Raw genomic sequence first — 15,657 nt, 5'->3', positions numbered from 1 at the left:
GAGGGATTGTTGCTGAGGGGAGGCAGAGCACATGTGCAATATAGGCTACTGTACATTTATTCCCTGGCTCCTGGGGTGTAGCACTGATGTGGGATTATGTGTGTGTCTCCGGCTGCGTGCTTGTGTCAGATGGGATACAATAATGTGTCATGTCAGTGCCATTTACATGGAGACACATCTGGCATAAACTTTGTTGTGCTGTGCAGTTTTTGTCCAACTCTTTGCCTGAGGTCGTTCCATTCATCTCCACTCAGGAGCGACATGGGAAATATATTTCTTACTAAACAGTCACTCATCGAAGTCGGTCCTCAGTCTGTTATGTCCATTGTCCCCATAATTGAGCGCCCCACATATGGTTAACTATTAGAAATCCATCAATTAGACCGTGTGTAAAGTTACAGCACGACCTCTTGGAGTAATTTTCAATCCGAGTATAAATGTATTCTTCTTGATAGTGGTTAAGTCACCACCCCAGTATCAATGGCCTTTAAGTGTATAAACAGAAATCCAAGAATATGATGAAATATGACCATATTGAGTTTTACCCCCCCCAACAAAAAATAAAAAAGAGAAAATGGACTCACAATCAAACGTTATACATGTATATAGTGCATAAATCCAGTATAGCTTCCCTCAGTTTAGTGTTTACGCTCCATCCTGAATTCACCTTTGTTGCTTGTATACTCTAAATGTTTATCTGCTCACTAAACACAGGACATGTCGGTATATATTGACACACACAGGTGGTGGACATTTTATGTAGGTGCACAAGGTAAATTTGCTGTGGCCGTTAAATTAGCTCCAGTACAATATTTACCTTTTGTAGTGAATGGTAAACACTGTACTGAACTGACCACATATAGAAGACATATGGCTTATTTTATGAGCATGCATTTACAGTCAAATGTATTTTATGTATTAGACAGAGAAGGTAAATGTGACTCCTCCACTCACAATATTTACTCCTCAGTTAAACTGACTGGCTCCCAGTGTGTTGTGTTCAGTGGCAAACGGGTCCAAATGGCTCTTTGAGTGTTGAAGGTTGTCGACCCCTGGCCTAGTTCTTCATTGCATATATGTATATGAGTACTTCCTCCCTCACACTGCAATTATCCACACTGTGCATACTATAAAGTGAAGACTATTAGAAGTAAAATAAAAGTTGCAATATTCCATTTACAACCATTTATGCGTTTGGATTCAGTATGTTTTCGCAAAATGAAAGTCAGGATGTTAAAAAAAAAATGTTTAGCTACACACTTCAGAAAAATAGAGAGACGTGAATACCGTTGGTATAAAGCAAGTATTTCATCATAGATTCCAGCTGTCAGTAGTTGTCTATATCAGTGTGGCTTCTAGCCCTTAGCCCAAATGCAATTTTATTTCAATGTACCATGCCAATGGATTTTTAAATGGATTTGAAAACTCAAATGCAATAAAATCTTTTATCTGCACTGTGGACCACAGAATGTAGATATTTGTTGAACATGGTCTGTATTGATTGAGGAGAGAGGAGGAAGATGTAACAAATGTAGTTCAACAAAAGAGGCCGAGGCAGCTCTATTCATCACCAACGAGAAAAATATTCACCATCCTTCTAACAAGCTAAATGTTTTTTTTTTTTTTTTTTAAATCACCTCCCCGTGTGCTGAAGCCTTTTTCTCTCCCAACAATTCACTCCTTTTTCCTTTCTTGTCTTTTCTAATGTAATGAACCATGCCTTGAACCTTCCTTTTAATTGGTGTTGACTCGGATGAGAAAAGTGAAGCAAAAAAAAAAAAGAATTCTGTTCCATAAATTAAGTTTTACCAAGTAAGCAGGGGGCTTACATCGCAATTTAATCAGACCGTTAGTTTTGTGCATACCACAGCCTTGGCTTTTTAAAGGAATGTTATTTGGAATGAATAAAGCACAGTGGTAAAATGAGGGGGTCTTTCAGAGGGACTGATGAGCCACCGCGGAGCCACTTCAGGCCATGCGAGGGGAAAGACATCAGCCAGGGAAATTAACAGGCTGAATAGATACTTAGGCTTTGCAGCTTCATAATGAGACTCCAACTGTCTACATAGACCCGCTCTTATTGTACGTGTAGTCACATATCTGCTTTCGTATGCATGCTCGCATAGAAATAAATAACAGTGCACCAGCTCACATTAACATAGCTGTGAAAAATATACGTTTCTATGCGATGCACAGACATGCCAGTTCAAAGATGTGTTTGCAATAAAAAAAAAAAGCATCAAGCACAGCAATTAATGTAATTTAATTTGTATAAAAAGAGAAAAATGAGGCGAATAAAAGGGTCGATCTCTAATCTGTACACTGACTTGGTGCTGTCGCTATGAAGCTTTCAGATACATGTCGCGAGTCTTTCTTTGAGTGTTTTTCAGTTCATCAAGCTAAGATCTCCAGCCAGGGAATCGACCTTAACAACATAACAGTGGTGACGCTTCCTGCTGTGAAAGCTGTCATGGCAGCATTTGTCCCTCTCAGGCGGTTTTGATATAGTTTTCAATGCATACATACACAGTTCAAGCTCTTTCCTCAGTGCCAGCACGACCTCACAGGCTTCCCGTGGAAGCTCACACGTTTTACCATCGGCAGCCAAGCAAGCTGTGTTATTCGTGGATGCAATGGCAGGTGCATCTATAGTAAATAGACTTTAATTGCGTACTCCAACTTTATTTTTACCTGCAATAAATAATTTATGAAGTCGGCAAGCTGTCAGCTTAAATATATATATATATATATCCCTCCAGTCCAATTCTTATACCAACATAGAAGTTCACATGAAGGATAATGAGAAAAATAAGCCAGATTTTGATTTTTAAAACTTAAGGGACATGTTTAGTCTTTGTTTACCATTCATTCATGCTGTATGTCGTTCCCAATTTTAATTGTTATTCACCCCAGTGTTTTCTCTGTAATTGTTTACAGCTATGCAAGGTCATAAAAACATATCATAGAAAATGTGAGGTAATTATATACTTTGTGAACTTTTAAGGACAGATTATCTCTCTTATGTTCCCTTGTTAGAACAGTGTAATTATTCTGTCGTCGTGTTGTCGAGAAATGAGAAAAGTGTCAGTTTGCAAAGATTGCCGACGCAATCCAGGTCACTGAGCATGTGCCATTCCACTTTTCCAAACCCCTGCTTGTAATAATTTATGACCTTGAAACCAATCATGATTGTTTATGCTTGGACTAATTTTGTGTTGATTCATTCAACCAAGAATGACTTTTCACCTGTGCCTTCCAAGCCAAGACTCTCCTCTTGTCTCCGGTTCTGGATCGGAATAATTGCAAAGTGACGCACAAACGTGGAGAATGCAAACTCACTCGCACATCTACAGTACAGTGTGAAGAAGATGTGTTCATTTAGAGGGAGCAAAAGGACTGTATATCTACAAGGGCGCTGGGTTTCAGACCTGTTTGCACAAGAAAACCTGATAGGATCGGATTGTGGATTTGCATGATGAACGCTTGTGTGTTCTGTGACCTGACCTGACCTGACCGAAGCCCCGTTTACACGACAACGTTTCTCATGACAACACCTAATCCGTTAAAAAAAAAAAAATTGTGTGTTTACACTGCAGCAGCGGACACACTGACAACGGTGTAGTAAGTATGCCGGGCCACGGGAGGGTGCTGTTGCTTTATTTTGCAATGACACCACACAGACGTGTGCAGAGAAGAATAGGCTATAAATGTGAAGAAAATGGAGAGAACCCGGCATCCATATGGACTGACGTCGCATTGGCGGCTATCGGTTGTGAGTCTCAACTATAAAACTACTGATATGGACGATAAAACTAGAATACGGTTATACCACTGCGGGGCCGCCATGTTTGTTTACAAGTGCATGAGCCAAAGGAAGGGGGAGAGAGATGCACATTCGCAGTAATGGTGCCCCATAGCTTCCGGCAGTCTCTGCAGGAGGGGAAGAGCGACCGTGAAAGAATCTTTCCACCTCGGGAGCCGGTATGAAAACTTCGCGGATGCAGTGCATCCGCACACTGGTGCCATGTAAACGGACCCCTCAAAACTCAAGAAAGTTTTGCGGATACACTTGTATTCGTTGTCGCGCAAACGGGGCCTCAGACTGGAGCTGCCACAAAAACACACAACGTAAACTGCCCACCCGTTGGACTCGGCTTTATCCCCACATCGGGTCAAGAGGTGCCAGAGCAAATCTCAGCTGAGTTGGGAGAGGCAGGGTACGCCTTGGACAGTTCGGACCAGACAGACAACCACAACACATTCACATTCATGCCTCGCTAATGAACCTCAAACACATTTTTAGACTGTGGAAAGAAACAACAATACACAAAGAAACCACCCCCCCCCCCCCCCCCCCCCCCACACGCTCACTTGGGGACTCCACACAGGAAGTTCCCCCGAGCCGGAACTCTTCTTGCTGTGAGGCGAGAGTGCTGAACATCAGCTATACAATATGAATTTATAATGAATTATATTACAAAACTCAGCTCTGCTTATACTGGGGGTTTGTTTGGAGCAGTTTATTTTTTGCCTGAAACACTGACTACTATAGTTTATTTTTCCTTGATGTTTTTATAAACCTTAATCCATGCACGGTGACTCCCTGCTGATATTTGCTCTCATAAGTGCATGATTCTATTTTAGAAGATAACTCCCTCTCTTTTCAGAGCAGTAACTCGCTGCTCCATATGGCTATATGTTTGTTTGCCCTTCCTCAAGTATTAACTTGGCAGTTGTCTCTTCAATTCAGCCCGAGGCTGCAGAGCTGCTACCATATTATTGTCCTATAACCGCCGCTCCTATAGATTCTGGGACTTTGCATGAGAAATGGGACTCATGGGGCCCCTCCCTTGATTCAGTTTGCAGGTTCTCCTCTTTGTGGATCTGTCAAGTGCTCATCTCTAATGCAATTCCCCACACATCTGTGTGTCTGCATGTTGGCGTGGGCCTTTGCTGTGGCTCTTGGCTTTTTTTTTTTATTAGCATTTTCTCCATTATGAACCATTCAAGCGGTGAATACAACTCATTTACAGTAATGCAATATTTATCACACATTCTACTGATTTTTACAAGACAGATGTCATCGCTTTTCACAGCACTGGGCAGGTGTGTCAGGGATTTTTTTTTTTTTTTTTTTTTTTAAAGGCCATAATCTGAAAACCTTGCATTTCCGTTGACTTGCTTTTACTAGACCCACGTTGACGATTGGGCTGCATCCTATCTGTGATGTACCCGGAGGCCATGTGAACTCGCCATAAACTAGCCATGTTATTGGTGTATATTGATTGGTCAACAGATTGCCTGTATCCTGTAAAACAAAGCTGAAATGTGAATGCCTTTATTAACCACATTGGTAATAAACGTGCAAAACTAAAAACAAGTCAAGTCATGGTCATGGTTTGCAGCAACCCGAATCAATCTCTATCTCCCTGCTACTGTTGAGGTCTTTTAAAAATGCAGATTGAAACCAGGGTTTCAAGAGAGGGGGGCCCTCGCAACTTGTGTTTGGTGCTTAAGCTGACCCAATTTATATTACCTTTAACATCACTTACCACAACTCACTTTTATGGACCTGCTTTCATGTAATTATCTTTTATTGATTAAACGGTGCATCTCTTCTCAACTCCCCACCTTGTTTTCATTTCTCGGGCTTTCAGATGTTTTCTTCCTCTTTAATTTCAGATTTTCTTTCATTCGGTGCATCTTTATGGTTCTGGATGTCCCATAAACACAACAGCAGTTGACGTGTTTGTGAGCATTTTGTATATGTGTTTCAGACAAAATGAGCGATCTGAGGGGAATTCAGAAGCAGCACCACTGCAACCCTGTCTCATCCCTCCATCACAATCCTCCTTCACAGCTCCCTGACCCTTCAGACTCTCCCTTCGTTTTATTTTTCATCCTTCCTCCATGTCTTTCTATTAGAACATGAAGATGAAGCTGCTCCTCTTTCTTCCTTTCAATCATCGCCCGTTTTCTCTCTCGTGTTTCTCCGGCTCTGCTGACTTATCCCTCATCGGCCCTTTCCATTCAGATTTAAATGATAAGTGGGTATAGCGCACAAACGGCTGGTCCTATATTTACTTCTTTTGTATGCACATCTTGCATTCAAAGCAATGTCCTTGGTTGGATGAACAAATACAAAACAGAGTTTTCACAGGACACAAAAGACGACCCAGTTTTTAATAAGCATTTAAAACGTTTTTGTATTTTCTCATCCCACTGGGTTGGATCTGATTTGCAAAAGGCTTATCTTTTAACTGAGTTTATTTCAAAGTTTTACAGAGCTATTATTGCCTCATTGCACAGGCGGTTCTGTTGTGTGAAGGAGTGGTGTATCCAACACTTGTGATCACTGGTTTCCATGTTGACACATGTGGCGTTGGCGAAGTTCTGCATTCAACCGAGTGTCCGTTTTACGAAATATGTCTGCCAGTACAACCCTGGCTTCATTAAGTTGGGCTTTGTGAATGGAGGTAGCGAGGGAGAGCCGAGAGCCCAGCCTGTTGAGTGTGTGTTAACGCTCGCCAACAAAGCACTGGCGCCTTCGAAACTCAGGCGACATCTCCAAACCAAACCTCCACAGCTGGTTGGAAAGGCGGTGGGTTTTTTTCCAAGACGAAAGAAAATGAGCTACAGATGCAGAAACGGACCGATCTATTGTGTCACTATAGACTGGCGAGTCTAAATGTGCTTCTAAAGCTGAGATGATCAGGGAGGCTGCTGCCAAGAAGCTGATGATCGTCCCATCTTCAAACGACAGTGTGAGTCGCCGTCAGACATTCAGCATCAGCTTCTGGAGAGAATTAAACACAGCGAACTGCACTGCAAAAGAGAAACCAAATTTCTCTTCAGTTTTTTGAGTATCAAAATATTTTTAAGTAAGATTTCTGATTTCTTTTTCGTTAATATTGACTTAGAACTACTTGAGTCGTTATAATTGCTCTCATGTTCAGTGTTACATACATGATTTTAAATGTTTTTGAGATCACCACAGTGTATCGTATCATTTATTTGACAAGGTCTTGTCACTTGTTAATCTAAATGAACTTGATTTAGTTGTTGAATACAAATAAAACCAAGATTCAAACTAGTTGAAATGAAGGAATTAATGTTTAAATAGGCCCCGATCCACTCTGTACTGGAAAAATTGGGCCCCGTGGCCAAATGTTGAGAACCCTCTTTTTACACCAATTATCTAGTATATGTCCAAACCCCATGGAAATCCACTATGATTTGAGACCATTTACCATTGAAATACTGTTTATTTGTGGCCTTTTTTTTTTATACACCTCAGTCTTTGTTTTGATGTTTTAAAGCGTTTTTCTGAGTGCTATTAGTTCTTGAAAGAACTTCTTACATGTTGACCACTACAGACGAGTTTTACTAACCTCATATTATGGTTTCCAATGCATCTCAGTAAGGCAAATGCACTTCACTTTTGCATTTCTTTATACTGCTTTTAGAAGAGGACGGTTGAGAAACTTCAATTAATAGGAGTTTAGTGAAATAGTCACAACTCATGCCCGAAAACACCTAGTGTTCAAGCTAATGGGTAGCTCAGTGGGAATCTGACTGCATTACAAATTTCAGGGTCGGTTTCTAACTTTTCTGTCCCAGGAGCCGTGACCTTGCAGGAGATTTCCTTTGAAACCTGGTTGATGGACATGAGTTTCAGTTTGAAGGCTCTGGATTTGAATAGGCGTACAGTGGGATCTATTAGACGTTTGCTGACGGCCCCATTGCGTCATCTGTCATGTTTACCCTGACTTCTATCTCTTCTACCATCATCTGCTTCCTGTTCCACACTCTCCTGCATCGTTCTCTCTTTCTGTGTTTATATAGACATTCTTTTGACAGTTTTCTGTCAATCACTTTTTTTTTTTTTCTTTCCCTTTCCTCCTTCTCTGCTCTGACTCTTCTATCTTTGCTCCATCTCCAAGAGGCCCCTGGTCTGCTGCATTAACAACTTTCATTTAGTTTAGTTTGTCTGCAGTCAGATCCCACAGGCTCGGAGTTAGCTGCTGTTTTATTTATACTGTTTGTATTTTGACAGTTGTTTTTGGTAAACTTTGCCAGTGCGCTTATTCACAGAGGAAGAGCTACATTTTTCATCATCGTTGAAAAAAAGAAGAAAAAAAAGTGCATTTCCTCCACATTCATTCAGCCGGCACTGTCAGTCAGAGGAGATGCATTTTCACGCTGCTGCTCAGAAGAAACACACAGGGAAATAAATATGGAAACATGAATAAAACATTACACAGATAAACATACATTGTAATCCCCCGAGCAGATCAAAAGTAAGTAAGGTAAAGTGTTGGATCGTAATAATCTTGGTGGAATTGAAATTGGGACAGTGACCACATCTACGATTCATTTGCACTATATGGAAAAAGTTTGGGGAAATTGCAGAAAATATCTGAAGTGGAAGATTAAATACATTTAGGCTTCCCTTCTCCAACACTCATCCACTCACACTCATGCACACATCGGCTCACATCTTAATTACTAAGGCTTGATGGGTACTTAACCTTGCCCCTTGCTGCTTATGCTAATGCGGGTAGGTCAGGAGTGCGCTGAGTGGCTGGCTCGCTGTCAAATCAGGCGGAAAGAGTCGTCATCGCGCAGATGAGAGGATGGGGGGAAACATAAGAGCAAGGATAGGCGGGATATTGGAGGGGGACTGGTATGTGGTCGGTGTGTTGTAGCTGTATAAAGTTCCGCAACTTAAATCTAAAAACAACGAATAATCTTCCTAAATTATTGTTTGCTCAACACGTGGTAGTTGTTTGGCTTAACAAACCGTTTTATCCATGTTTCTCTGTTTGATGCACTTAATTACAGTCATCGGGTACGAGAGCCGGAGCTCTTCCCGAAACACTGACCTCCACTCGAAGCTTTGTCCCCAACGCCTCTCGTGCAGAAGCAAAGGTGGAGAGCACTTGCTACAGCCGCACAGCTGAAGCTGCTGCAAACACTACTCCGAGTATCTCTTATGTGTTTTTGAGTCATTTAGCAAAGTGTCAGCAACGCATGTGGCGGAGCAGTCGCGTGTGTCGCGTGAGCACTTTGGGGCGAAGCTGCTGCCGCTCGGCTATAGCTGCTGCTTACGCTGAGTGTCTTTAATGTTTTAGGGCGTAATTTAGCAGCACATTCAGATTAGCATTTTTATTTATTTAGCTCAGTAGTGGCAACAGTGCCAAGTGACAGCCGCATGTGCTTACATTTTGCTGAAGCTAAATGTGCAAGTTGACACTATTTATATGATCTATATGATCAAACAGTTTGATCATATAGATCGCTAAAATTTGCACATCGGATGGGCCAATCTGGCATTGCAAGTAAGAAAAAAATAATGATAAAATGGAATTTTTTTCCATAAAAGTAACAACCAATAATGTAACAATGGCCAATAATTTAATGACTTATTGTTATGAAATAGTAAAGGATTTGTTTTTTGCAACCTTGAAGCGATAGACTATGATGACATCCCATCCACTATGCCTATTATAGATATGCAAACTGCACAAAACCTGCAAAAAAACCTTTCATTTTCAAGAAACATTGCCTTACTTATGTTATTATATTATTATTTTTTAGGACGCTACTTCAATCATCTAATAACTTAGTACGTTATGGGCAACATGTGTTATAATGGATCAAATGTCTTAATTGCATTATTGGCCATTGTTACATTATTAATTGTTATAGTAACTCCTATTTCTAATGCATTTATTCGCGATCCTTGTGTAGAACACATTACTGAGACCTGACCAAAATAGCATCAAAACCATACGATGAGTGACTTTGTAAAACATGTTCAGGGCTGTAAAGTGGATATTTCACCATATTTTACACCAAGAGGCACAATGTTGAAACTGCATTTAAATTTATTTTATGCCTCCATACTTACTATATTTAATTTAATAGAATTGATTTAATAAAAAGAGGTGGATCACTGAAACATTTCTTCTACCACTTTACTGGTCTGACCAACTCAAGGTCAAATTGGGCTGTACATGGCCCTGAGACTCAGATGTATTTGACATACTTGTGATAAAAAGTACCTAAAACAGAGAATGGAAAACTATGATTTCTCAAAGTTTCATCCACATGTTGGCAATTTCTGTATCTCATCTCAAGTCATTGTGCCCCAGTCAAAGGCCGTTGCGGTTAATCACAATGCAAACATGTACATCTCAGTTACACAAAAATTGAGTCAGTGCTTGTGCCCGTGTGACCTCATCCTTTAAGCAGTGGGTTGGTTCAGGAGCATATGGCTGGCTCTGTGTGTGTGTGTAATGAGCTCATCTTCATCATCCCCCCACTATGTGGCTATCTGTATATGGCTGAGGCTGTGGAGCAGCAGGGATGGTCATTGAGAGGACATACTTACACACACACTGCGCTCACAGCTGTGAGCCGGCTTTGGCTTGGCTTTCCACCTCACAAACATACTTATGGATGAGATTTTCTGCCCTCAGATTGTTTTCTCGGTTTGATTTCTTACAACTTTAAAGGGCAGAATTGATGTTTTGGATTATCACTGTTTATTTTTTTTTTATCAGAAAATTAAAAACTGTACCACTTGGACAGAATCAATTGCAGCGGGTGCAGAATAAATTTGGGTTTGCGACACGCTATTGATTTTATTTATACATTTATTGTGATTGTTCATCGCGGCGGGCCATAATTGTTTCGCAGTGAACCACATTATAAATTGAGTATCGGCTGATATGAGCCTTCAGAAAAACATTTCACGATCAACCCCAATATTACTTTGACTTTTAAAATCATGCTTTCTATTTGCTGAGCTGTTATTTGCTCCCCTAGAGATGAAAGTGAACCTTTTTAAGTAGGATCAGAGACAGTAGAAACATTCGAGAGTTGCCGAGGTTGCTGTGGTAAATACATCTGGATTAACTGAAAAACACAAAATACTGTTTTTTTTCCCCCACTTTTTTTAATCATAGATTATAATTCCTTTGGTTCCTATTTTACATTATTTACAAAGCAACACTGTCGTGTTAAATAATCACATTTTATGGTCAAATTCTTTACTTTTCTGAATAAATCACTGAGATGTCTGAGAAGTCCAACACGTGTCCAGTAACGGCAGGAAACAGTTGTTCGTGCCCACATATTTTACGACAATGATTTTACAAAATGAAATTATTTTGTCCATATAAAGAGGTTTTGATCTTGGAAACCTTTTCCCACATATAGGCCTTTTGAAAGTGAGGGTTTGCCTTATAATCACATTTGTCTCATTCAGATTTATTATTAAACGTATCCACGTCTGTCATTTAAAAAAAAACTAAAAACAAGATTGTCCTTTTTCTGTGAGGGTTGATGAAAATTATAGCTACCGGTACTAATTTTGGAAAAACTTAAGATTTATTTCTCTATATTATGATGACAAGTAAACTACGTTTGGTTGAGTGTGGTTGAACATTTTTTCTGGTGTACGACCACCTCCAAGCATGTGTCATCGTAATCCTTTCTTTTAGTCTAATGTAAGAACAAACACAGCCCGATCTGGTAACTTAAGCTACTCAACTTTTCTCATTTGGACACATCAAATTATGAATTAAATAAGAAGATCTCGCTTCCAGATATTTTTCCAACTTGTTTGTCTGATTGCTCATCGTAATATATGCACATGTTTAATTCCAGCTAATTGCGGCGGGCATCAAGTGTCTGCTGTCGTGAAATTAAAATAATGACACGCCAACTGTTCCCGTGGTAGCCAACTTATGGATGCGAGACATAAAATGCAGTTTGTTTCAAAATGTCCTCACTCCATTGTGCTCGCCTGTGTTTTCAGATGCGAGACATATGGGGCGGTTGTTTGAACATCAGCGTTGAAGCTCAATTTATCTGATGTGATCACATTGTGGTTTTCTGTCATGCACGTGGCGCCATAGAAGACTACTGTGTTCTAGAAAAAAAAGATACCTCCTCTCCTTCACTTCAAGTTTCCCTGTGAGAAAGTTGAAGGGGCCTATATATAGGTCATGCACCGTGGTCCATCCAATGCCTACAGTTATTTTAATGTCATATTCATAGCAAGGGGCATCTCCAAGCCAACCTGATCAATTGAGTTGGACATTTAGTCTGCTCTCATTTGACTGATTCACTGTAACCACTCAGCTGTTAAAAACCAGTATGTACAGCACAGCACTCCCTACCATACATACATACCACAGAGGTCATGCATGTATGCATAGGCCATTGTACAGTACTGCTGCGGCTTGCCGTGACCACGGCTATTTGTGTGTGTGTACAGCGTGTTCAGCGGCATGTGGGTGTTCAGGCCCACGGTGCGCATGTGGTCTCGGGGCAATGGCGAGCAGTAAGATTCGACAGGCCTTAGAGATTCAGGGCGAGGTGCCAAGGAAGTCAAGGAGAAACGTGCGCGCGCACACGCACTGGAACCCACACACACGGCATGCAGACGCACAGACCCACACCTCGTTGTATGATCTTGGGGGACATCTGCTGTGGTCCGGGTCACTGGCACCGAGCGCTTGGTTGGGCTCAAAAGTATCACCACAGCAACTGCATCGCATAATCCCATTCCATCTCATCCCACCCAGGAGCCGCGCGGGCGAGGCGATTGGCCCGCTCCCCCTGGGGCGCTGAGGCGGCGACTCAGGCGCGGTCTGCTTACTCGCTGTGTCAGCTCCAGCTCCCAAATCTGTGGGCAGGGAGCGAGTAGCGCATTAAAGGAGTGTTTGGCGCATTTTGGCAGGAGACGGTGTGAATTATGCAGACGCACCCCTACTGTGTGTGTGTGTGTGTGTGTGCTGTGATGCCAGTGTGAGTTCCTCATGACAAACAGCGTGCAGAGAACAAGCCGGTCAAGCCGATACGTCGTCTTGTGTCCAACCCGACTTCGACATGTGCAGAAAGTTTTGTGCGTGTCCATCTTTCTACTTCTTCTTCTCCTGGTCCCTTCCCTGATTGTGTCATTTTTAAGGTTGGTCGATAGTAAAAACACAACTGCAGCTGCAGAGATGTCACTTCTCAATCTTTATGATGCTGGTGGAGAGCGTTTACATTTGTGAATTTGAGATCAAGAGAGTTTGTCTGAAATGCCAACTTTTTGGGACTTCCATCCTAATTGCTCCTCTTTTCCGACGTGTTTCGATCAGTCGGCGCTTTATTGTTTTTGTGGGACTCTAAAGTTGTACTGCACTAGTTTCAGCGATTCTCAAACAGCCCTGAGCTCTACAAACAGGCCTGAATAATTGCAAATAATCACGGAAACCTTTAAGTCCTGCCTTCATCTCTCCGCTCATCCTCCATCAACGTCAAGCTTTTATCTTTCCTTCCATTTCCCCCCCCCCCTACGTGTGACACTGCGTGTGACACTTTGCGCTGGCTTTGAATTGATTCGTCTACCTTCACATCGTGCTCCCTCACACACCTCCTCCACCTCCACATCACCGTCTCCCTTTGTTTTTGCTGAAGAATACAAACGCAGCCTGAATCAAAACACAACTGACAGTTTGCATCCAGTTTCATCGCTCCTCCTCTGCCCCCCCCCCACATAACCCCCCCCTCCTCCTCCTCTCTCACTCCAGCTGTCAGGAGGCTTCATTATTAAAGATTCATGGCAGAGTCTGGGCAGCTCTTGGAAAAGCTTTTGTCACACAGACCGAGTGTCTCAAATCTCGCTGCCACTAACTGGAGGTGACATGAAGACTTGTGCACACGCAAACACATGTGCATTTTCTTCATGGTTTTGTTACTCAGTTTTACTGAGCGCACATTCTTTGTAAAAAATAATTGACTATCATTTAATCAAATTGGATCTATGATGCTCATGTTTCCTCACATCAACGTGCATCGTTTAGCTGTAGTTGTCCAACTTTAGGAGAAAAATAAGAAATAATTTGCTTGATAACTAAGCCTTAGATATCTGTGTTCTATGAACAGGTGATTGACTTTGAAATGGTTTGATTATAATAATAATATTATAATGATAATTATTGATTTATTTTTTGCAAATCACAAAAGACTGAGTGTGTAACTACTTATCTGACATACTTTAACCCAGTTCCCTTGCCGCGCACTGCAATATATTCCACATCCATATTAGGTCATCTATTGCACTGCATATATTCCTATTCCTATGAGGTATATCATCCTTATTTTAGCAGGAAGTAGTTCGAATTTTATTGAATGAAAGCAACATTTGACTTAAAGAAAGATTCTGACATTAAGGTATATCCTGTTAGGTGGTGTACTTAAAGGTATTATTTAGCTTATTTTTTAACCCTCTAGTCAGATGATCTCTTGGTATCTTTAGGTATCGATCCCTTTTATAATTAGGATTTGAACCTGGCTGCAGGTGTCAATGAAAGCTGCTGGCTTGTTGGTACAATGCTTTGTATCTTGACCATTGCTTTAATATACTCTATACTAATAAGTGATTGTTTTTTTTGCACGTGTTTTCAACAGAAAAGCCCAAGAACAGCAGAAGAAGGTGGTGTTAGCAGGGTGTGTCCCTCAAGCCCAGCCACGGATGGACTATCTCAAAGGTCTTAGCATCATTGGGGTATGTATAGTCTTTGTGATTGAAACTGTGAACAGAAAGTACAAACTCTGTACAGCCATTGTCTGAGCAATATTCTAAGTGTATACATTTGTTTTACCTGCTCTGCTGTGCAACATGAATCCCAGAAACTTGGTACAATATTGATGTACACACACCTGCTGAAACATGAGGCGAACCTTGCTCGTAGCGGGTTGGGCACTCTTTTATCATCAGAATTGTCTTCATTCTCAGTGGAATAGATTCAACGAGGGATCGGAGACATTCCTCAGAGATTTTGGTTCTTATTGATGCGCTTGCATCTGAGTCTGCAGCAGATTTGTCTGCTGAAAATCCATGATGTAAATCTCCTTCCACAACATCCCAGTAGTGACTGAGGAGGACTTTTGAATCCAGTGGACATTTTTGATATAAGTTCACAGAAAAGAATATTTGAGATGGTTTGAGTTTTATGACATGCTCATTTTACTGGAAGTGGTCATCAGAAGATGCGTAAACTGTGATTATGAAGGGATGAACGTGGTCAAAAACAACTCTCAGGTAGGATCTAGTGTTGCTCAATTAATAAGGAACCCAAAGCCTGCCAAGACAATACCCCCAACACCATTGCAATGCCAGCAGTCACGTGAATTGTTGATACAAATCAGGATGAGTCCCATGCTTTGATGTTGTTTACACCAAACTCCGACCCTATCATCTGAATGTAGCACCAGAAATCGAAACTCATCAGACAAGTCAACTTTTCCAATCTTCCATTGTCCAATTATGGCGAGGCTGTGCCAACTGTCGCCATTCTATCATCTCGAATCAGTCCTTCTCCTCTGACCTCTGGCATCAACAAGACATTTCCGCTCAGAGAAACTGCCTCTCACTGGATATTTTCTCTCTGTCGAACCATCGTCAGTGACTCCTGGACATGGCTGAGGGTGGAAATCCTAATAGATAGGAAATACCCAGACCAACAGCCAATCTCCATTAAAACTCACTCATGTCACCTTTCTTATCCATTCTCGTGCTTATTTTGAATTCGAGCAGCTCATCTTGACCACATCTACATCCCTGAATATATTGATTCCCTGGATGTGACAGGGTAA

The 15,657-nt window shown here is 41.3% G+C and overlaps 1 protein-coding gene across 2 annotated transcripts in view; it reads left to right on the top strand.

Annotated features, from left to right (window-relative positions):
* Positions 1 to 15,657, top strand: part of cdkal1 (CDK5 regulatory subunit associated protein 1-like 1) — a 253,720-nt gene that overhangs the window by 70,109 nt on the left and 167,954 nt on the right. For both annotated transcript variants that reach the window (XM_080501478.1, XM_080501479.1), the window contains exon 5: positions 14,470 to 14,566. In XM_080501478.1, the coding sequence (XP_080357604.1) occupies positions 14,470 to 14,566 (97 nt within the window). The remainder of the gene's footprint in view (positions 1 to 14,469; positions 14,567 to 15,657) is intronic.

This window comes from Blennius ocellaris (genome assembly GCF_963422515.1).
Source record: "Blennius ocellaris genome assembly, chromosome: 8".
Taxonomy (NCBI): domain Eukaryota; kingdom Metazoa; phylum Chordata; class Actinopteri; order Blenniiformes; family Blenniidae; genus Blennius; species Blennius ocellaris.
Note: the sequence above shows the minus strand (reverse complement) of the source record. Positions and strands in the feature narration are given on the sequence as shown.